Here is a 19,086-nt window from a genome sequence, read left to right on the forward strand (position 1 = left end):
TGGCACATGGAACACATGTTGTTTTCCATCTTGCTCTCAATGTTGTATGTTCATGGAAATCTGATACACCGGACAGAGGCTGCAGCAGCTGCAGCGCCCCCTGCTGCTGCAGCCTCTTTCCTGCACTGTCACACTGCAGCCGCAGCCGCAGCAGCAGCAGCAGCGTCTCTCCTGTCACCAACGGGACTGCCTGTCCTCAGAGGCAGTGTTTACGGCAATAATCCGACACATACGAAGACCGACGACCAACAGGCAAAATGGTGAGTCGACACTGGGGTTACATGAGCTGATAATTATCTATTCATTTATTTGTGTCATATAACATGCGGGGCTGTCAGCCGCTCCACTAAATAACCTTTATGTGCGCTTATAACGGTGTAACAAGCCGCGATGGAGCCTGTCATGTGTGTGTCAAGTAGATGCCGATGCTTGGCGGTGTTATGTGAGCAGATAATGGCTCTACATGTGGTCTGTTGTAACATACGCAGCAGCCAGCTGATGAGGCAGGGCTGTGGCCTGAACTGCTCGGCCTGCTCTGCCTCACTGTGACGTTCATAGCAAAGCTTTTAATATCAAAAGCTGCTGTAGCATTACTGCAGAAACTGATATACACGCTCCTGACGATATAAATGTGCTGAATCACCTTGTTATTTAACCGTAGATTATGAGAAGGTTTTTAAAGATTGCGTCATAACCATACTCTATTTCATATATCAGGCCACCAAAAATATATATAGGCCTATCACAATACGTCATCGACAGAGACTGCAGTGCATATTATCAAAAATGACTCATAATCAACTATTATCACACAATAGAGGCTTTGCTATGTCTCAGTGAATGGCTGACAGCCGAAAATGGTATTCTTGTATTAATTTGTAAGCTGAATACATTTAACATGTTATTAATGTGTTAAATGATAGTGGATCCTTCATTTTTCCCCATATTACTATGTAAAATCATAAAACTAAAGTCCACATAAGCCTACAGTGATTATTTCTATATTCTCCTAACACACGTCATCCCAAAAATGCTTTAATCATCTCTTAAATCATGCTTACACTCTCTCATTACTGAATTTATTTTCTTCTTTGATTTGCCCTCTGAAATATGCCTTAAGCTAATAACCCCTTAAACATTTTATAACATTTACTGCATGTCTTTGATCTGTTAGTTAAGATCAAATTCATTTGTTTTGTATATTCCATGCATATTTCACCTTAATCTCAATTTTAAGACCATTTTAAGGTATAAAATGAGGACATTCTGTCCCCACGTGGTTGTGAAACAGTATGGTTCGGCCCATTCAGCTGCGCCATGTGCGTGGTGACACAGTAATTCCTTATCTGTTGCTTGGTTTGACACCAGAAAGTAAAGTCGTTCTGCAGTGCCCACAGTCCTCCTGTTCAGGCTGCTGGATTCAGTTTCAAACATGACTTTCTTTTTATAACTCTACTTGGAACAGCTGCAGAGACCTGGTAGTGGCCAAAAATAAATGCATGGATATCATGAATAAAATGAACCTCTGCTAGAAGTAAATGCCTGAATGTAACCCCACGCCTTATCCTCAAACCCCCCAACCCCTAGGTGAACTTCACTGTGGATCAGATCCGTGCCATCATGGACAAGAAGTCCAACATCAGGAACATGTCCGTGATTGCCCACGTGGATCATGGGAAGTCAACTCTGACTGACTCACTGGTGTCCAAGGCAGGGATCATTGCTTCTGCCCGAGCCGGAGAGACTCGCTTCACAGACACACGCAAAGACGAGCAGGAGCGATGCATCACCATTAAATCAACGTATGTTGTTCAGAGAAGTGGGTTTAGATAACAGTTTTGTGTCCAAGTGCATCACATTAAAGATCTCAACTTCTAAAAAATTGGTTTGAAATTTTAAATAAGTCTTTATGAAGTTCAAGTTCAGAAAAAAATAATCCGTTGGTATCATTTATTAAGAGTTTATCACTAAAAACTCAGCTGCTTTATCAGGACTGAAACAGAAATATGTGACATCATAACGGAGCCCCACCCACTTCAAAAAAGTGAGAAAAGCACATAGAAAAAAGAAATACAGAAATCTCTTAATTAAAATCATCTCGGCAGAAAATAGTTTGTGCATGCAGGACTTGTGACTCATAATGAAACAAAGGGCCTTTACTGCTGAGTACTGCTTATCTAAACTTACTGGAAAGAAGAAAAAAAAACAGTAATTAATTATAAATGTCTGTGGTTCACTTCAATTTATGCCATCATCTCAAACCATGAGACGAGACCCTGGCCAGTTTCACATGAGAATACTATGAAGTCACAGTATCTTATTTCATTCAGCATGTGTCTACAGTAAATCACAAAAAGAAGCAACATGTGCCAGAAACATACATTATGTTCCAGAGCAAATGTCCCTCCACAGTGTCTGGACTACATGAGAAACTGAGCCTTTACATAGCCGCCATTAATACTTTCTAGAATATTATTTGTTGTGCAGTTTTGCTTGTCTACTAATTAGGTACATACCAGAGTACACAATATCACATACTTATTAGTAGAATTATGTTTCTAATTTATTCAGTAAAGCAATCGCAACTATAAGTTTGTAAAAGCAGAATGCGTGTTTGTCCTGCTCTTTTAATGCCCATATTTAGAAATGTAAGTAAGTAAGTTACAGTTTAATTCCAGTAAGGAAGCATCACTTCTATACTCACTGAAATCCTCCCAGTCAAGCCAGTTTGTAGCATTTGAACTGAGCCTGTGAGCTCAAGACTGATGTGAGATGTGATGAACTTAGACATTCATCCAGTTGGACTCATTTAATTCAGCTTTTATTAATCCAACCTTTCCATTTATTTTTAAGATGTAGTGGTATTGATATCCCTCTTTGTTATTCAGGGCCATCTCAATGTATTACGAGCTTGGAGAGAACGACTTGGCGTTTATCAAGCAGTGTAAGGATGGAAACGGCTTCCTCATCAACCTGATCGATTCTCCGGGTCACGTTGACTTCTCCTCTGAGGTCACCGCTGCCCTCAGGGTAACTGACGGAGCGCTGGTTGTGGTGGACTGTGTCTCAGGTAATTACATAACGTTTGAAACCCTCTACCTCTTACACACACACTCTTGTTTTTAATCAGGCTTACTTGTTTGTTTCCTCTTGCAGGTGTGTGTGTGCAGACTGAGACTGTACTGCGTCAGGCCATCGCCGAACGCATCAAGCCGGTTCTAATGATGAACAAGATGGACCGTGCCCTGCTCGAACTGCAGCTGAAGCCAGACGAGCTCTTCCAGACCTTCCAGCGTATTGTGGAGAACGTCAACGTCATTATCTCTACCTACGGAGAGGATGAGGGGGGACCCATGGGCAACATCATGGTAAGGCAGACGCTCAAAACACTGCAGACACACACTTATTCACTGACATGACCTGAAAATGTTACAACATATTTATGATTTAAAAGAATACTTGACTTTTTGTCTTCAGATTGACCCTGTTATCGGTACAGTTGGGTTTGGCTCTGGTCTGCACGGCTGGGCTTTCACCTTGAAGCAGTTTGCAGAGATGTATGTGGCTAAGTTCACTAAAGGACACGCTCAGCTGGCACCTGCAGAGAGGTGTAAGAAAGTGGAGGACATGATGAAGAAACTGTGGGGAGACAGGTAAACATGCACGCATGTCCAGAGAGACAGAGAACTAAAATTAAAAGGTATTTGCACAAGAAATGTTCATAATTTTAGCAGGTATGTATTGTGCCAATAACAAAACAGGATAATGAGCTCAATCTGATATTTGAATGTAATACGATAATTTATTTGCATCTCACAGATATTTCGATCCAAAAACCGGCAAGTTCAGTAAGACTGCTACAGGTCCTGATGGCCAGAAACTTCCTCGTACCTTCTGCCAGCTCGTTTTGGACCCTGTCTTTAAGGTAAATGGAAATACAGTGTTTTAAATAATTTATTTGTAAACTTAACAAGGTGGTAATTTATCTGATGAATACTGTGAATTCACATATGCCACTGTATGTTAAAAAATACAGTAATTTAAAGCCCCTATGTGTAGGATTTTAAAGGACAGGTTCACATTTTTTCAAGTCTGTCTTAAAATAATAGTCAGGTGCCCAAATGAACAATGATACGTATTTCTTGCTGTAATCATTCCTCCTGTTCATACTGGCCATTAACAGATCTCTTCAGAGTGCACTTTCAATGTAAGTAATGGGGGCCAAAGAGACAGCCCTCCTTCTGTGCAAAAGTGTATTTAAAAGTTTATCCAAAGCTTCAGAGTCAAATCAAGTGAATATCTTTCAAAGTTACTGAAGTCTTTTTAGCACCAAATTCCCTCTTTTTATTATCTTCCCACTGCAGCTCACTGAAACACTGTTTGGGGGAACACAAATAGGGAATTTTATACTAAAAAGACTGTAACTGTGGAAGAACTGTAACTCTAGTGGCTGAAGCCTCATATTATCTTCAGAAAAACTTTTAAATACATTTGTGCTCAAAACAAGGAGTGTGGATTCTGTCCACCATCACTTGCATTGTAAGTGTATTTGTAGGGGATCATCTAATGGTCAGAATGAACAGGAGAAATTATTAGACAAAGTAAAACCTGTTTCAATGTTCATAGACTTGAAAAATTGTGAACCTATCAGTTAAAGTTTCTGACTGCCTCCTAGTGGTAGCATCAAAAAAGATGCTGTGGAGGAGAGCAATTGGATACAACTCAGGAACACTAAGATGAATGGGCTGAAAGAAACACATAGATTGCACCAGTTCTATTCAATTCTAATTTATTTGCAAACAAAAACATATGCTTGAACTTATCAGAATGGTTTCAAAGGTCACATGAAAATTGTACACATAAGTACTTTTTAAAAAATTAACCTCCCTCTTTGGTTCTTCTCTTAGGTGTTTGATGCCATCATGAATTTCAAAAAGGACGACACAGCCAAACTAATTGAGAAGCTCGATGTCAAACTGGATGCTGAGGACAAGGAAAAGGAGGGGAAACCCCTGCTCAAGGCTGTGATGCGTCGCTGGCTGCCTGCCGGAGAGGCCCTGCTCCAGATGATCACCATCCACCTGCCCTCCCCAGTCACTGCACAGAAATACCGCTGTGAGCTGCTCTATGAAGGGCCAGGAGATGATGAGGCTGCCATGGGTCAGTAGAAAACTCTCACAGCATCACACATTTGCCCTCAGAAGAGGACATTGCTCAACAAGGAACATTTTGATGAATGTTTTCGGATGTCATAAAATAATCTCGCTATGTGTAGACTGTATTTTTGCTTCACAAGATTCATAGCTTACTGTCTCTTCACAGGTATTAAGAACTGCGATGCCAAGGCTCCTCTGATGATGTATATTTCCAAGATGGTACCAACAACAGATAAGGGTCGTTTCTACGCATTTGGCCGTGTGTTCTCTGGCTGTGTGTCCACCGGCCTGAAGGTACGCATCATGGGGCCAAACTTCACCCCTGGCAAGAAAGAAGACCTCTACATCAAACCCATCCAGAGGTGAGTGTGTTCACAGAGGCCTGAGATGGTTTACTGCTGAGAAGTTGTAACTTTATGCTTCTCTTCTCACCCTTTTGTTTTCATGTATTTGTTGGCAACTTTTCATCACCATGTCCTTCTCTTCCTCCATCCAGGACCATTTTGATGATGGGCCGATATGTGGAGCCTATTGAGGATGTCCCATGTGGCAACATCGTGGGTCTTGTTGGAGTAGACCAGTTCCTGGTTAAGACAGGGACCATCACCACCTTTGAACAAGTAGCGTATTGCTTTTTTTCTCCTGAAGCATTGTATGGACATAAACTGTAGTTCAAATACTGGCACGCCACATAGTAGATCATAAGTTATTTATATTGAGTTATTGCTTTCTGTTGGCAAATTTGTCCTTGTAAAAACACAAAAAGTCTTTCAGCTTAGTGACTCTGGCTCTGTCTGCAGGCCCACAACATGAGGGTGATGAAGTTCAGTGTGAGCCCTGTCGTCAGAGTTGCTGTGGAAGCCAAGAACCCAGCTGACCTGCCCAAGCTCGTGGAGGGCCTGAAGCGCCTGGCCAAGTCTGACCCCATGGTGCAGTGCATCATTGAGGAGTCTGGGGAGCACATTATTGCTGGAGCAGGAGAGCTGCACCTGGAGATCTGCCTGAAAGACCTGGAGGAGGACCACGCCTGCATTCCACTGAAGGTGAGAAGGCAAAAACAGAGTAACAGAGATCTTTCGATGTAGTGACATAAGACAGTAAAGGTAGAAAGTAAGGCCCAATTTGAAAATAAACAGAATTATCCTCTCAGATAGACAGATAACCCTTAGATCACCTCTCTAACTGTGGGGTGATTAAAGTTTAAAATAAAATTAAACTGATAAAACACAGAATCCACCTTTGATCCTCACATTGTTAGATCACCACTTGTGGTCTCAATTCTGACCTCCTCTCTTTCTTTCCAGAAATCAGACCCAGTCGTGTCATACAGAGAGACAGTGTCAGAAGAATCAGACCAGATGTGTCTGTCCAAGTCCCCCAACAAGCACAATCGTCTCTTCATGAAGTCCCGTCCGTTCCCTGACGGTCTGGCTGAAGATATCGAGAAGGGAGATGTCTCTGCTCGGCAGGAGCTCAAGACTCGTGCACGTTACCTTGCAGACAAGTATGAGTGGGAGGTGACAGAAGCCAGGAAGATCTGGTGCTTTGGTCCAGACGGAACCGGGCCCAACCTGATGATAGACATGACAAAGGGAGTTCAGTACCTCAATGAGATTAAGGACAGCGTGGTGGCTGGTTTCCAGTGGGCGACTAAAGAGGTGGGCGGCAGGAAACTTTAAATGCAATTACATTTATAAAGTACATTTCTTGGTAATCAGGTGTGATAATCTTCTGATTTTTGTACAATCCTGTCCTCTTTCTGCAGGGTGCGCTGTGTGAGGAGAACATGCGCGCAATTCGCTTTGAAATTCATGACGTGACACTGCACGCAGACGCCATCCACCGCGGTGGAGGACAGATTATTCCCACAGCTCGTAGGGTCCTGTACGCCTGCCAGCTCACTGCTCAGCCACGACTCATGGAGCCTGTATATCTGGTGGAGATACAGGTATGGAAGCATATTGTCTACAAAATAAATCATTTTTTGTGGGTGTAGTATTTCAGCACAGAGAAATGTGACTTGTAAAGATCTTTTAGCCTACATCTTCAAGGACAAACTACGATGGGAAAAAGAAAATCCCAGAAATTAAATTAGAAATTTACAATTTTTTCTAGATTTACATAACTCTGGGTTTTTAAATTTGTTTTTTATGACTAGACCATCAGGATTATGTATATGTTAAAACATATCTGCTTGTCTGACTTCGGTGCCTCTTCTCCACTCAGTGCCCGGAGCAGGTGGTTGGCGGGATCTATGGTGTGTTGAACAGGAAACGAGGTCACGTGTTTGAGGAATCCCAAGTGATGGGAACTCCCATGTTCGTCGTGAAGGCCTTTCTGCCTGTCAACGAATCCTTTGGTGAGTGTGTGATTTAGTCTGTACTGTACAGTGTCTTTTGAAAATTGATCCCTCACTACTATAGTTCCAAAATAAATATACTACGGTTTGTTTAAAATTTCAACTGCTTGACTAACATTTTTTCCAAAGCAACAAAAAAGTTAAGAGGTCAGCCTATGGATCACAAAGGGCGAGAAATTGGTTTCCTTTTTTGGTAGACAATGATATTCCACCATTTAAAACAGCACTAATTATGTTGGGGCTTTTTTTTTCATTCAGGGTTCACCGCTGACCTTCGCAGCAATACTGGAGGCCAGGCCTTCCCTCAGTGTGTGTTTGACCACTGGCAAATTCTCCAGGGAGACCCCAGCGACCCCACCAGCAAACCCTCCCAGATTGTCGCTGATATTAGGAAACGCAAAGGTCTGAAGGAGGGTATTCCTGCCCTCGACAACTACTTGGACAAACTGTAAACACTGACCCTGGATTAAATACCAAATCAATCTCTAAACCCTACCCCGTGGGCACTTTAAAATCTTTGCACAGGCTTAAAGGTACAGTACATTGCACAAATTGTTTGACTTTAAGTCAGGAGCTGAAATAAAGCTTAAACTTCCATTGTAGGCTAATGGAAGCAACAATGCTTAATTTTTCATTTCACAGCTACAGTACACCAAGTGCCTAGGGCAAGGGTTTTGGGGAACAATTGGAGTAAAGCAGTTGTATTATCAATTCTTTGTTTCTTCTATTCCTCCACATCATCCCCCTTTTCCTCCATTCATTTGCCAGGATGGGCCTGTACAGTGCACTGTGATTCTGCTGCAATAATGCATATTTAAATGGATCATGGCTAGATAAAATCATGGAAATCACTATAAAGTGTTACAGAAGTCAAACTCTCTGGTTTGAACCTTTGTTCAGTGGATGTAATAAATAAAAACATTCAACCCATAACGATGTGATGTGATTTTTTTTTGTTTCTCAAGTTCTGACTGAAGGCAACAATTACTCCTTTACAACCAAATCCTGACAAATTGAAGGTGGGTTCTTTTTTAAAAAAAAAAAAAAAAAACAAGCACCAAAATACTTTTTCTTCACTCTTTAATCAATAGTTATTTCAAGTTACATATATAATGTTAATAAATGCCACTTTAATATACAACCCTTTAACTTCCGCACTAAGAAGGAAAGCTTTTTTCCGCCCGCACTTTTTAAAACAAAGGTAAAAAGAAACATCCGAAGAGTTAGTGTGCATCCATAGAACAACCAAAAGAACATACGCAAGGCCAAGAAGTGCAATGTTTCTTGGGTATAGGCAACTACCAAGCAAGGACACAAGATATCACAGATTGTACTGTATTTAGAAACCCCAAAATTGCTTACCATAATCATATCATTAAGACTAATATGAAGTTTGGTTCAAATTTGCCAAGAGTTCATAAAGCCTGTGAGATCCGAGAGTTTATGGAAATTACAGCTGAAGTGGAATCGAGGGAAATGCTGGTCTGTACTGAACAGTTAGGAGGATCTTCTCTTGGCAAATCTGATAAACTGTACATTCATACAGTTGCGACTCTCCTTTGCAGTAATGCTGTTGAGTACAGAAAGGGGAATCGTACAGCTTAAGTAGAATTCAGTGTCAAGCTTTTATGTTGTCAATCCACAGCAGAGACATCAATACTGTGAATTATCTGAGAAGCTCCTCCCTCGCTCTCTCCTTTCCTAGTGGAGTCAGTTACAGTCATGTCTGTTTCAGAGGCTGGCATCACTACAACACAAAGGGATAAAGGAAGCTGCTGAGAAAGAGAGGCCGCATCTCAAATGACAAGCTACGCCCTCATGTAGTGACCTACATCGCCTCATGGCTATTTTTCTTCCAATGTGGCCAACAGTAGTGCACTATATGGAGGGAACAGTATGATGTCTGACAGATTAGCCCCAAGTGCGGCTGCTGAGGTGTAGCCCCGCGCTGGTGTCAGGCTGTCACATTTGTTGGAAGATCATTGCGATGTTGGAGGTGACTATGTGTAGAAGATGACCTCGGGAATCTGTCCGTCCTCTACTGAAGTGCCGTTGTTGTTACCTGCTGCGTAGCAGAAGGTGAAACAGGTCTTTGTGCCGGTGGATGATGACTCATGCGTTACCTTTCGCATTCCCTTAGTCCCATAATGAGAGTCTGGACCCTGCAAGACATACAGAGGAGAGGTTTAATACCACTGATGGACAGATTAGATATTCTGACTTTTCTTTAAAAAAAAAAAAGAAAGGTGGAGAGGGGAGCTGAAAAGATTTGTCAATTTTTATAATATTTTTTATATAAGAATGCTTTTATATGGTTCTAGCTTCTCACATGTGAAAATTTACTAGTTATCTTGGTCTTCTATGATAGTAAATTGAATATATTTTGGTTTCCAACCATTGGTTAGACCAAAAGAAACTATTTGAAGATATCACTATGGGCGCTGCAAAATGGTGATGGAAATTTTTCACTAGTTGGTAGTTGCAGCCCAAGAAGAAACACATAATTTTTCTTAATGGACATGCACTGCTAAACAGTGTAGTGCTGCATGTGTGGCTGGTATTACTTCCAATGCATCACAGACCTTAAGTGTAGCACAGGCAGTGTAGTTGACGTTGGGTAGTATCTCCACTGGTTCTTTGAACATGACTCTGAAGGTGTTGGCTGACCCGTCACAGCTGAAGCCTGTATCATTCTGGCCCAGCACAGTGTTACTGTCTGTGTGAATAATCTGCATGAAGAGAGGGCAGATACAGATATCAAAAATACATCACACAACATTCACTGAAACCAGAAACAAAATGTCTGAAGTCTGGGAACAAGGTGATATTGAGAGGGACTCGGGACCATACCTGAATGTTGACTTGGTAGTCTGTGGGTCCGTGTATTGAGCCATACAGGCCAAACCCGACCACAAATATCCTTCTGTTTACAGAGAACCTGTGAAGAAGAATAGAGCAGAAACATATCAATCTGGAAGAGGAAGTGAGAGTGAACTGTGAAAAGCTGGATAAAACAGTATGCACACACAGTATGTTGTGTTGTGTAATTTTACTATTCCCTTTCAAACCTTGCTCAATATCTCACTATGGGAAGTAAGGCTGCAACTAATGATTATTTTCATTATCTATACAATGTCAGAAAAATGCCTGTTATCATTTCTTAAAGCTCATGGTGACTTCTTCAAATGTCTCGTTTTGTCTGATCAACAGTCCAAAATCCAAAGGTATTCAGTTTACTGTCATGTCATGTCATGTCATGTCATGTCATCACACAAAAGCTTCAAATTCTAACATTAGAGAAGTTGCAACAGAATTTTTGGCATTTTTGCTTAAAAAATGACTAAGACGATTATTTAATTAGCAAAATAGTTGCTGATTAATCTTCTGCCACTCAACTAATTGATTAATTGACTAATTGTTGCAGCTTTAATGGGAAGCGCCTTCTGGCATGACCATTACATTACATGGGCCAGCTCATCCCACCTTTATAAGCGCCTGTGGCGTCCCACACAGCATTCTCACTTTCTTCCCCTTGAAAATCATTCGAACCCCTTAAGCTGTTCTGATGTCCGGATTTTCATTCATCTGCTCTCCGTAGCGAGAAAGATTTATTTGGGGTAGGTTCAGGTGGGTATTGCGTTGTCATGGACTTCTACCTGATTCTAACCACTTACGGAACAAGCTAGTACATCAAGATGAGATGTGTGTCCATTACTGCTGCTAGCCGTCAAGGTTTTCAGCTAGCTTTAGCAACCACCTCATCCTCTAAGGGGAATGCTGGTGGCAACAAGGTTAAGGATGTCAAGTCCCTCCCTTGCTTAGCCGCATGTAGATTAACCATTTCGGTGAAGGACCCCCATCCCCTCTGCATAGCATGTATAGGAGTTAAGCATGCCCAGGCATCCCTCATGGACTCCTAATCCTGTGAGCACTGCTGCACCATGCCGGTAAAGATTTTGAAGGGTCACTTGTGGGTGTCAGTGGCCTCAAAAGCTGACCCTTGCCTTTCTGACAACGTGACAAAGCCCAGAGATAAGCCGGCTACGCCTAGCACTTGCTGGGGGGATATGCTGGAGGACCCCAATGCGGAATTTCCACCTATGTTCAGCCAGCTCCTTGACTCAGAGGACGAGCTTTGTGGCAGAGAGGAGGACGAGGATGATATTAACCTGGATCTCCTCAGCGACAAGAATAAGGAGGTTGATGAAAATGCCATTCTTCCCCCTGCTCAGGCGTTGCAGCCCAGCAGCTCCGTCAGTGGGGATGCATAGCCTTCCCCTGCCCCCTGTGAAGTTGACCTGCAAAAGGTCTATAAGTGGGTGAGGACAAGGTGGGCTATTGACTGGCTTGCATTGTTAGATGACAAGGCGGAGGAGAGGGATTTATATGACAGAAAAATCCTGCCTTCCTTAAGGTCTCCTCCAAGCAGCTCATGCCAACTGCTCAGACTGGCAGTTTCCTCTTCGCCCCAAGAGAAGGAGGGGACAAGAACCACACCAGTATCCCAGTCAGCGCTGATGGAGAAGCACAAGTTCCCCCAGTGCTCCCCAGTTCATTTACCCCCCCCTCCCCACCCTACGGGGCCAGTTCAGAGGGAAGAGGTCACACAAAGCACTTAACATGTTTTTTCATTAAAAAAACCCACTGTCGCAGCCAGGCATAAAGCTGAGGGTGTAGTATGTAATTCAAAAAAGAGACTGTCGCCACAAGGGAGTGCAACTGCTCCAGTTTTGAGCTTCACGCCCCCGGGTCTCCTAGCTGTCAAAGTGGAAAAATGGTCCGCATACACAGTTCACCCCTGGGTGTTTACAACCATTGCCAGGGGTTACAGGTTTCAGTTTGTATTGAAACCACCAAGTTTCAATGGTGTGGTGTTTTCGGAGGCCACAGGGGAAGCCACAAAGGCTGTGGAGAGCAAAATTTCTTCTCTCTTAAGCCAAAGGGCAATCCGCATTGTGCCAGAGGAGGAAATTAATCTGGGCTTCTACTCCTGATATTTCCTCATTCCAAAGAAGGGAGGTTTGTTACGTCCAATTTGGTACGTAACAAACATTCTCCGCAAATACAAATTCAGAATGCTAACGCACAAAGTTCTGTTCCGCCTGATTTGACCAGACGATTGGTTCACATCAACAGATCTGCAGATCTTATTTTCACATGAGCATATATCCGATGCACAGGAAATTTCTCAGGTTCACTTTCCATGGCGTAGCCTACGAATATCAGACTCCACCATTCATGCTGTCGCTCGCCCTGAGGGTCTTCAGCAACTGTGTAGAGGAGTCTGCATCCTATGCAAGCTGGTCTCAGAGTGTTAGCATATTTGGACGATTTTCTCCTCTGCACCCCCATCAGGGAGGAAGCCAAGAAAGACACTCATGTGCTGTTAAGCAGCCTCTCCGGCTTGGGCTTCAGTGTCAATCACGCAAGGAGCATCCCACTCAGAATATAGACTATTTGGGCCTCAAAATTAATTCCAGTGTTTCCCCTAGAATTTTTTTCAGGCCTGGTGGTACACACCGAAAAAACTCTATAGAGACGAATCACTCACATCGCATCAAGAGTTTCCCAGGCAACGACACAGAGGTCGACTCACATTTCAGAACAATGCCACACAGAGGCTCCCAAACGCAAATAATTATTGATTTCCAAATGAATGGATATTTGGCCTTATTTTTGGCATTAAAGAAAAGATTTTTTTTGCCTCCGCCTGACAGAGCTGATGGCCTCAGTAATTTCTGTTGTTCCTCAGGAGCTATTAAGGATGCGGGATTTCCAATGCTGGGTGTCCTCCTTACATCTGAACGTACGACATCATCTCAGTTGAATGGTGGGGGTTTCCTTGGAATGTCTCCTGGCTCTCCATCATTGGAGAGACCCAGGGGTGTTCACCACCAGGGTCCCCTTGGGAACAGTAGTTATGAGGAAAACAGTTACAATGCATGCTTCATTGACAGGGTGGGGAGCTCTATTCGAGGGGAGGTATGTGAATGGGACCTGGCACCCGAGGCTCCATTATGCTCATATAAATTACCTGGAGTTAATGGCAGTTTTCCTGCCTCTCAAACTTTTTTGCCACTCCTGAGGAGTTGTCATGTTTTGGTGAGGACAGACAATACCACAGTGGTGGCTTATATGAACCAGCAGGGGGGGCACATGCTCCATAACATTACACAGACTGGCCCAGAGTCTGATTATGTGGAACAGCAAGCACCTACTGTCATTACGCACAGAGCACGTCACCAGTGTATTGAGCAGTGGGGTGGATTTGCTCTCCCTGATGTGCTTCACCTGGTGTGGGTGAGATTCGGCCAAGCGTCTGTAGATCTCTTTGTATTGTGTGAAAATGCACAGTGTCTTCTGTTGTTTTCGTTGAGAAACAGGGACACGCCGCTAGGAGTAGATGCACTGACTCATCCATGGCCCAACATGCTGCTGTACGCTTTCCCCCAGTAAGGCTCACTGCTCCGATGGTATGATGGTAAGTGGCGCGTATTTGAGAGATTGTGTGAGGCTAGATCCATCATTTTGTTGCAGAGTTCTGTTCCGGGTGTATCAGGCTTCCTGCAGGATTTACTGGACAATGGTTAAGCTTTTTCCACCATTAAGGTTTATTTGGCTGCAATTTCAGCCTGCCATGTGGGTTTTGGGAATGCGCCGATTGGAGAGCATTCTCTGATGAGGTTTATGAAAGGAGCCCGCTGACTGCAGCCTGCGTGTAAACCTTTGGTGCCTTCATGGGACTTGCCAACTGTTTTGGAGGCACTCTCTCACAGTTGCCTTTCAAGCCCTTGGAGTGTGCTGACTTTAAGTTGCTCTCTCTCAAAACTATCCTGTTGCTGGCTCTGACGTCAGTCAAACAGATAAGTGAATAACATGCATTCAGTCCCGTAAGAGCCTTATGCATCTATTTGGACAGGACTAAGGGATTTAGGAAGAGTAACCAGCTTTTTGTATCTTGGGCCCTTTCTCATAGAGGAAAGGCTCTGACTCACCAGCACCTGTCACACTGGGTGATAGAGGCTATAATTCTGGCATAGGAGAGTCATGGACTGGAGCCCCCAAACCCTGTGGCCTCATTCCACCAGGGGTATGGCCACTTGATGGGCCCTGTTCAGGGACGTTTCTGTGAGTGACATCTGTGCAGCTGCTAGTTGGGCATCCCCACACACATTTATTCAGTTTTACCGCCTGGACATGATGGCACCTTCACTAGTGCACTCAGTCCTGAGTGTCGGTTCATGTTAACTGTATGCTAGCCCATGGGGAGGGCTTGTGGTGTCAACTTGTCTGGGTCAAGGTGTTATGGGCTTCAGAGCATACAATTCGGGAGTGGGCCACATCTCCCATAGTGAGATACCGAGCGAGGTTTGAAAGAGAACTTTTGGATACCAGTGAAACCCTGGCTCTCTCAAAACTGAGTGTGGTATCTCACAACACTGCCCGGCTTGCATGTGCAGGGCACGTCTAGGAAACACTTGAGAACACCATCTGGGAGGCCATGGGCACTTATAAACGGGGGACGAGCTGGCCCATGCAACTCAAGATGATTGGTCTGTCTTTCGACAGACATAGTGGTACTGGATTGATTAATGATTGGTCATGCCAGAAGGCGCTTTCCATAGTGAGATACCTCACTCAGTCTTCAGAGAACCAGGGTAACCTTGGTAACAAAAAAAATTCTCCTCAGTTCTTTCACAGCTGACATTTTCACTTGTCAAAGCAGGAAAAGCACTGGTGTACCTAAATCACTGATAATGGGTCAGTCCCAAGATACCAGCATGCACAATACTGAGGCTCTGGTGGAACTGGTAAATGGAACAGGACCATCGTTAAAGTTATTAGTTACTCCTGTGCTTGCCTTCAGAAAAGGTCTATTAATGACTTCAGTGCTCGTCCATACTTTTTGACAGTCTTGTCAACAAGACTATGACCAGTAAATATTCTACTCTGTAACAACAGCAGGTTCTGGAAATTCTGATCAAAACGTCTCTGGTTTTAACATCATACAGAATAATTTGGGTATGGTTTACACATATATTGTTTTTAATTGCCAGGTCTTGACTGAATACATTGAAAATTTGTCATTATTTGTCATGTTCAAATTTGAGTACACTAAAAAGTGTTTTATTTTCTCATTCTAAGGTTAAACTGTGGAAGTAGACTTATTTTCACTGATTAAACTGTAATTATCTAACTAGACTAAATACTTGATTACATTTAATTAATTTGCCATGATATTTCAATAAGTGATAAATGTATTTTTGTACAAAGACTAGGAGTGTAATTAAATCCTCCTCTCTACTTCTCACTCACCGTATACGGTCACTTGTCCCGCTGTAGCCCCAGCGGCTCTCCACCTGTCCGAAACGCGTGATGCTGCACTCCTTCCCGCGGAGGCAGCAGCGAGGCCGGTCAATAAAATCTACACGCGGCTTTGGGTTTACTGTGAAGTGGAGGAAGAGACTCACCACCTCTCTGTCGGTCAGAATACTGGACTGGGCTGGACCTGAAGGGACAAAGACAAAGAACCCGGGACCCAGATCAGAGTCTGAGAGAAAAGAATTGAAAAAGAGAGAATCAGAGTTTTACTGTGTTTCTATTCACCTGCAGCAAACTCCTCGATGGTCATGAGAGGGAAGCGGATGAGTGTGAGGGCCTTGCCCAGGACTTTGCGTTTGTTCTCTGGAGTGGGCTGCAGCTGCTGCCTGTGAGCCTCTGCCTCTGCCCAACGCACTGCAGCTCCAAATAAGCGCACCTCCCTCACACCTAGAGTATCCCTCTCCAATACTGCCACCAGTGTATCTAAAGGAGCGAGGGAGAGGAAATCAAGGATCAGTTCAGGCAATCGTTCTGAAATACAACACGTGGCAATAATGACAACATTCAGGGTGAGCAAGGCAACCTCACCCAAATCTATGTCTGTAAAGCCTTCAGCAGCAAGAGCGTCTCCAGTGTTCTTATCAATGTTTTCTAGACAGAGGCTGGCAAGCTGAGGTTCATCAAACAACCGTGCCTGAAACAAAAAAAAAAAAAACAGTGCATTACTACATATGCAGACACCTGAGTTACAAATTCATAAAACTGACAGCTGAACTGCAGAAAAGCACCTTTTCCAATAACCTGTGTTGTTTTGAAATTTAAATTCTGTCACGTACATCATCACACCTGATTTTGACAGTTTTGGCACAACCATCACATCTGGGGTGGAGTCATGTAAACATGCAAAAAAGGGAAATTTTCATCTACTATGGCAGGGAAAGCAAATATTTTTAGCCTCTGTGTTGTTACTCTTATGTTGTAAAAGTTGCTGCTGTTTTCTCACTTTAAGTAGAGATAAAGAATTCAGAGTAGTTTATAACAATTTTTCCCGACTGCAGTGCAGACCTCAAACTCCTTAGCCATTCTTTCCACAATGAGTGAATTGTACTATGTGGAGCTGTTCTGTGTGTATTTGTTATATGTTACTGGATATGTAAATGTGTCTGTGCACTGATGTTGATGAAACTGTGCTGTCATACATTGTACCAATAACATATTCCACCAGCATAGCTGTGGTCATTAAAGTGAATTGAGGAACGGACACTTCCCTGTAAAAGTATTTATGGTAAAATACAGCATGTCTAGCCAACAAATTAAGGCCAGACATGCTGATTTTTACAAGAACTATCCAACAGTCATAATTCAGGTGAAGCTGACCTGTGTAAGCAGCATGAAAGCGTTGTCCGCTCTCAGGTTCTTCTTGAGGAACTCCACACAGTGAGCCTCCAGTGCTGGCACTGCATACTTCTTAGCTGTATAGAGTGTGGTCATCACTGTCTCAGGCCCGATTTGGACTTCATCGGAGTACAGAAACCTGCAGAGGGTCCACAAGTAATACAAGATATTACAACTTTATTGTGGCACATCATGTATAGATTTGAGTCCTCGATTGTCATAATTACTTGACAGATGCATTGAAATGAGATTTATATCTGAGCTCGATTTTAGCTGCACATTCTTGCTATTTCCCCAGTACTCATGTGAAATGCAACATTTACACGCCCACTTTCAGGACATGCACACCATCGGTTCAAATGACTCTCTCTCTCCGTCTCCTGTCACACTGGTCCTTACTTCAGCAGCGCCAGAAAAGCAGCTGGCTCCACATCAGGAAGCTCTATTTCCGTTGAGGTCGTCGCCATCCCACCGTTGAACATCGCATCAAACACTGCGCTCCCCACAGCGAGAACAAACCTGACAATGTGAGCAGCAGCAACAACAAAGACAGGGTTAACTCGTTTTGCTCTGCAGATTCAGAGCTATATTTATGGGTGTCCATACGGCGGTTAATCATCTTACCTGTGTGCAGGTATCCTCTGAACCCCCATTCCTTTGCCCACTAAAAAATGAACGTCACTGAGCACCTCATTGTTGAAGAGGAAAGCAAATCTCTCTTTCACGGTGCTCTTCGTTGCCTGCCAGTTGTACACCGGCTCTCGGTACACCAGCACAGACGCAGCTGCCGGAGTGGCGGTCGGTGCTGCCGCCTGGGACGCATTTGACGCTGCGGTGTTTGCCATGTTGGACGCCGGGGTGGCCATGGCTCCGGCTGCCGCAGCACCTGCCGCAGCGGGCTGCTGCAGGGAGTTCTGCGCAGTCGGCGGAGCTCCGGTCGAAACACCGTTGCTGTCTCCTCCGCCAGGCCCCAGCTGCGGGTTGGGACGCCTAGCCGCTCCCTGAGCTCCCCCGACCGAACCGACCGCTCCGCCGTTGGATGCTGGCATCGAGAAAACGCTGTTGCTGGGTTGGCTGTTTCCCAGAGGACCCGGACCGGAGAAATTAAGGCAAGGAGGCCTGCCGCTGTTGTCTCCAGCAGCCATCTTGAACCTAGCGTAGGCGTAAACAACACACTTCATCGGTTTGTGTATTTCTAGTAGTATCGACAGTCATAGCGGCTCTTTGATGTCCTCTGGTGTTTTTTATCGGCACTACAAGCAGCTCTCTTAGGATGTGGAGAGCAACTTTCCCTCGTTCATGTAGTATTTAAAGGATATCTTTTATTTATTTATTTCAAGGCTGGCGATTTTCCATGTTTGTTATTGTCAGCAAGTGGTGGAAGAAGTATTCAGATCCCTTAGTTAAGTAAAAGTACCAATGCAGCAATGTAAAAATACTCCATTACAAGTAAAAGTCATGCATGAAAAAACCCACTTAAGTAAAAATACATATATTAGCAGCAAAATGCACTTAAAGTATTAAAGTGAAAGTACTAATTTCGTCCCTCTGACTGATATATTATTATATATGACATCATTATATCATTAATACTGAAGCATCAGTACTGAATCATTTGAACATTTATTGAAATTAAATCATGTGAAAGTTTAGAGGGAAAAATCACTATTTGGTGGAGCTGTTAACAACTCATAGACATCTGAAATGTGACCCTGATGACACACTGCTTATTGTTAGATGTCAAAAGCCAAAAAGGTTGGAAACCACTGGTTTCATCTTTAACAATGTGTTGTATTTTAAAAGCTTGTTATATTATCCATTGTGCCGAATCTGACAAGTAACTAAAGTTGTCAC

General features: G+C 43.5%; 2 protein-coding genes across 2 annotated transcripts; one reads left to right on the plus strand and one right to left on the minus strand.

Moving 5' to 3' along the window:
* The first annotated feature begins 115 nt into the window (after positions 1–115).
* LOC121908547 (elongation factor 2) lies at positions 116–8,448 on the plus strand. Its single transcript, XM_042428659.1, has 14 exons — positions 116–260; positions 1,588–1,802; positions 2,889–3,070; positions 3,157–3,368; positions 3,478–3,653; positions 3,820–3,925; positions 4,908–5,160; positions 5,323–5,518; positions 5,653–5,776; positions 5,957–6,199; positions 6,461–6,814; positions 6,922–7,104; positions 7,383–7,515; positions 7,774–8,448. The coding sequence occupies exons 1-14, from the start codon at positions 258–260 to the stop codon at positions 7,965–7,967; spliced, it is 2,574 nt and encodes an 857-aa protein (XP_042284593.1). The 5' UTR covers positions 116–257; the 3' UTR covers positions 7,968–8,448.
* Positions 8,449–8,578: 130 nt separating this feature from the next.
* LOC121908548 (BTB/POZ domain-containing protein 2) lies at positions 8,579–18,445 on the minus strand. Its single transcript, XM_042428660.1, has 9 exons — positions 17,857–18,445; positions 17,632–17,751; positions 17,215–17,371; positions 16,426–16,531; positions 16,123–16,320; positions 15,832–16,024; positions 10,366–10,453; positions 10,098–10,244; positions 8,579–9,677 (listed from the first exon to the last, which is right to left on the minus strand). The coding sequence occupies exons 1-9, from the start codon at positions 18,411–18,413 to the stop codon at positions 9,516–9,518; spliced, it is 1,728 nt and encodes a 575-aa protein (XP_042284594.1). The 5' UTR covers positions 18,414–18,445; the 3' UTR covers positions 8,579–9,515.
* Between the last annotated feature and the right edge of the window lie 641 nt (positions 18,446–19,086).

This window comes from Thunnus maccoyii, chromosome 12 (genome assembly GCF_910596095.1).
Source record: "Thunnus maccoyii chromosome 12, fThuMac1.1, whole genome shotgun sequence".
In the NCBI taxonomy this organism is placed as follows: domain Eukaryota; kingdom Metazoa; phylum Chordata; class Actinopteri; order Scombriformes; family Scombridae; genus Thunnus; species Thunnus maccoyii.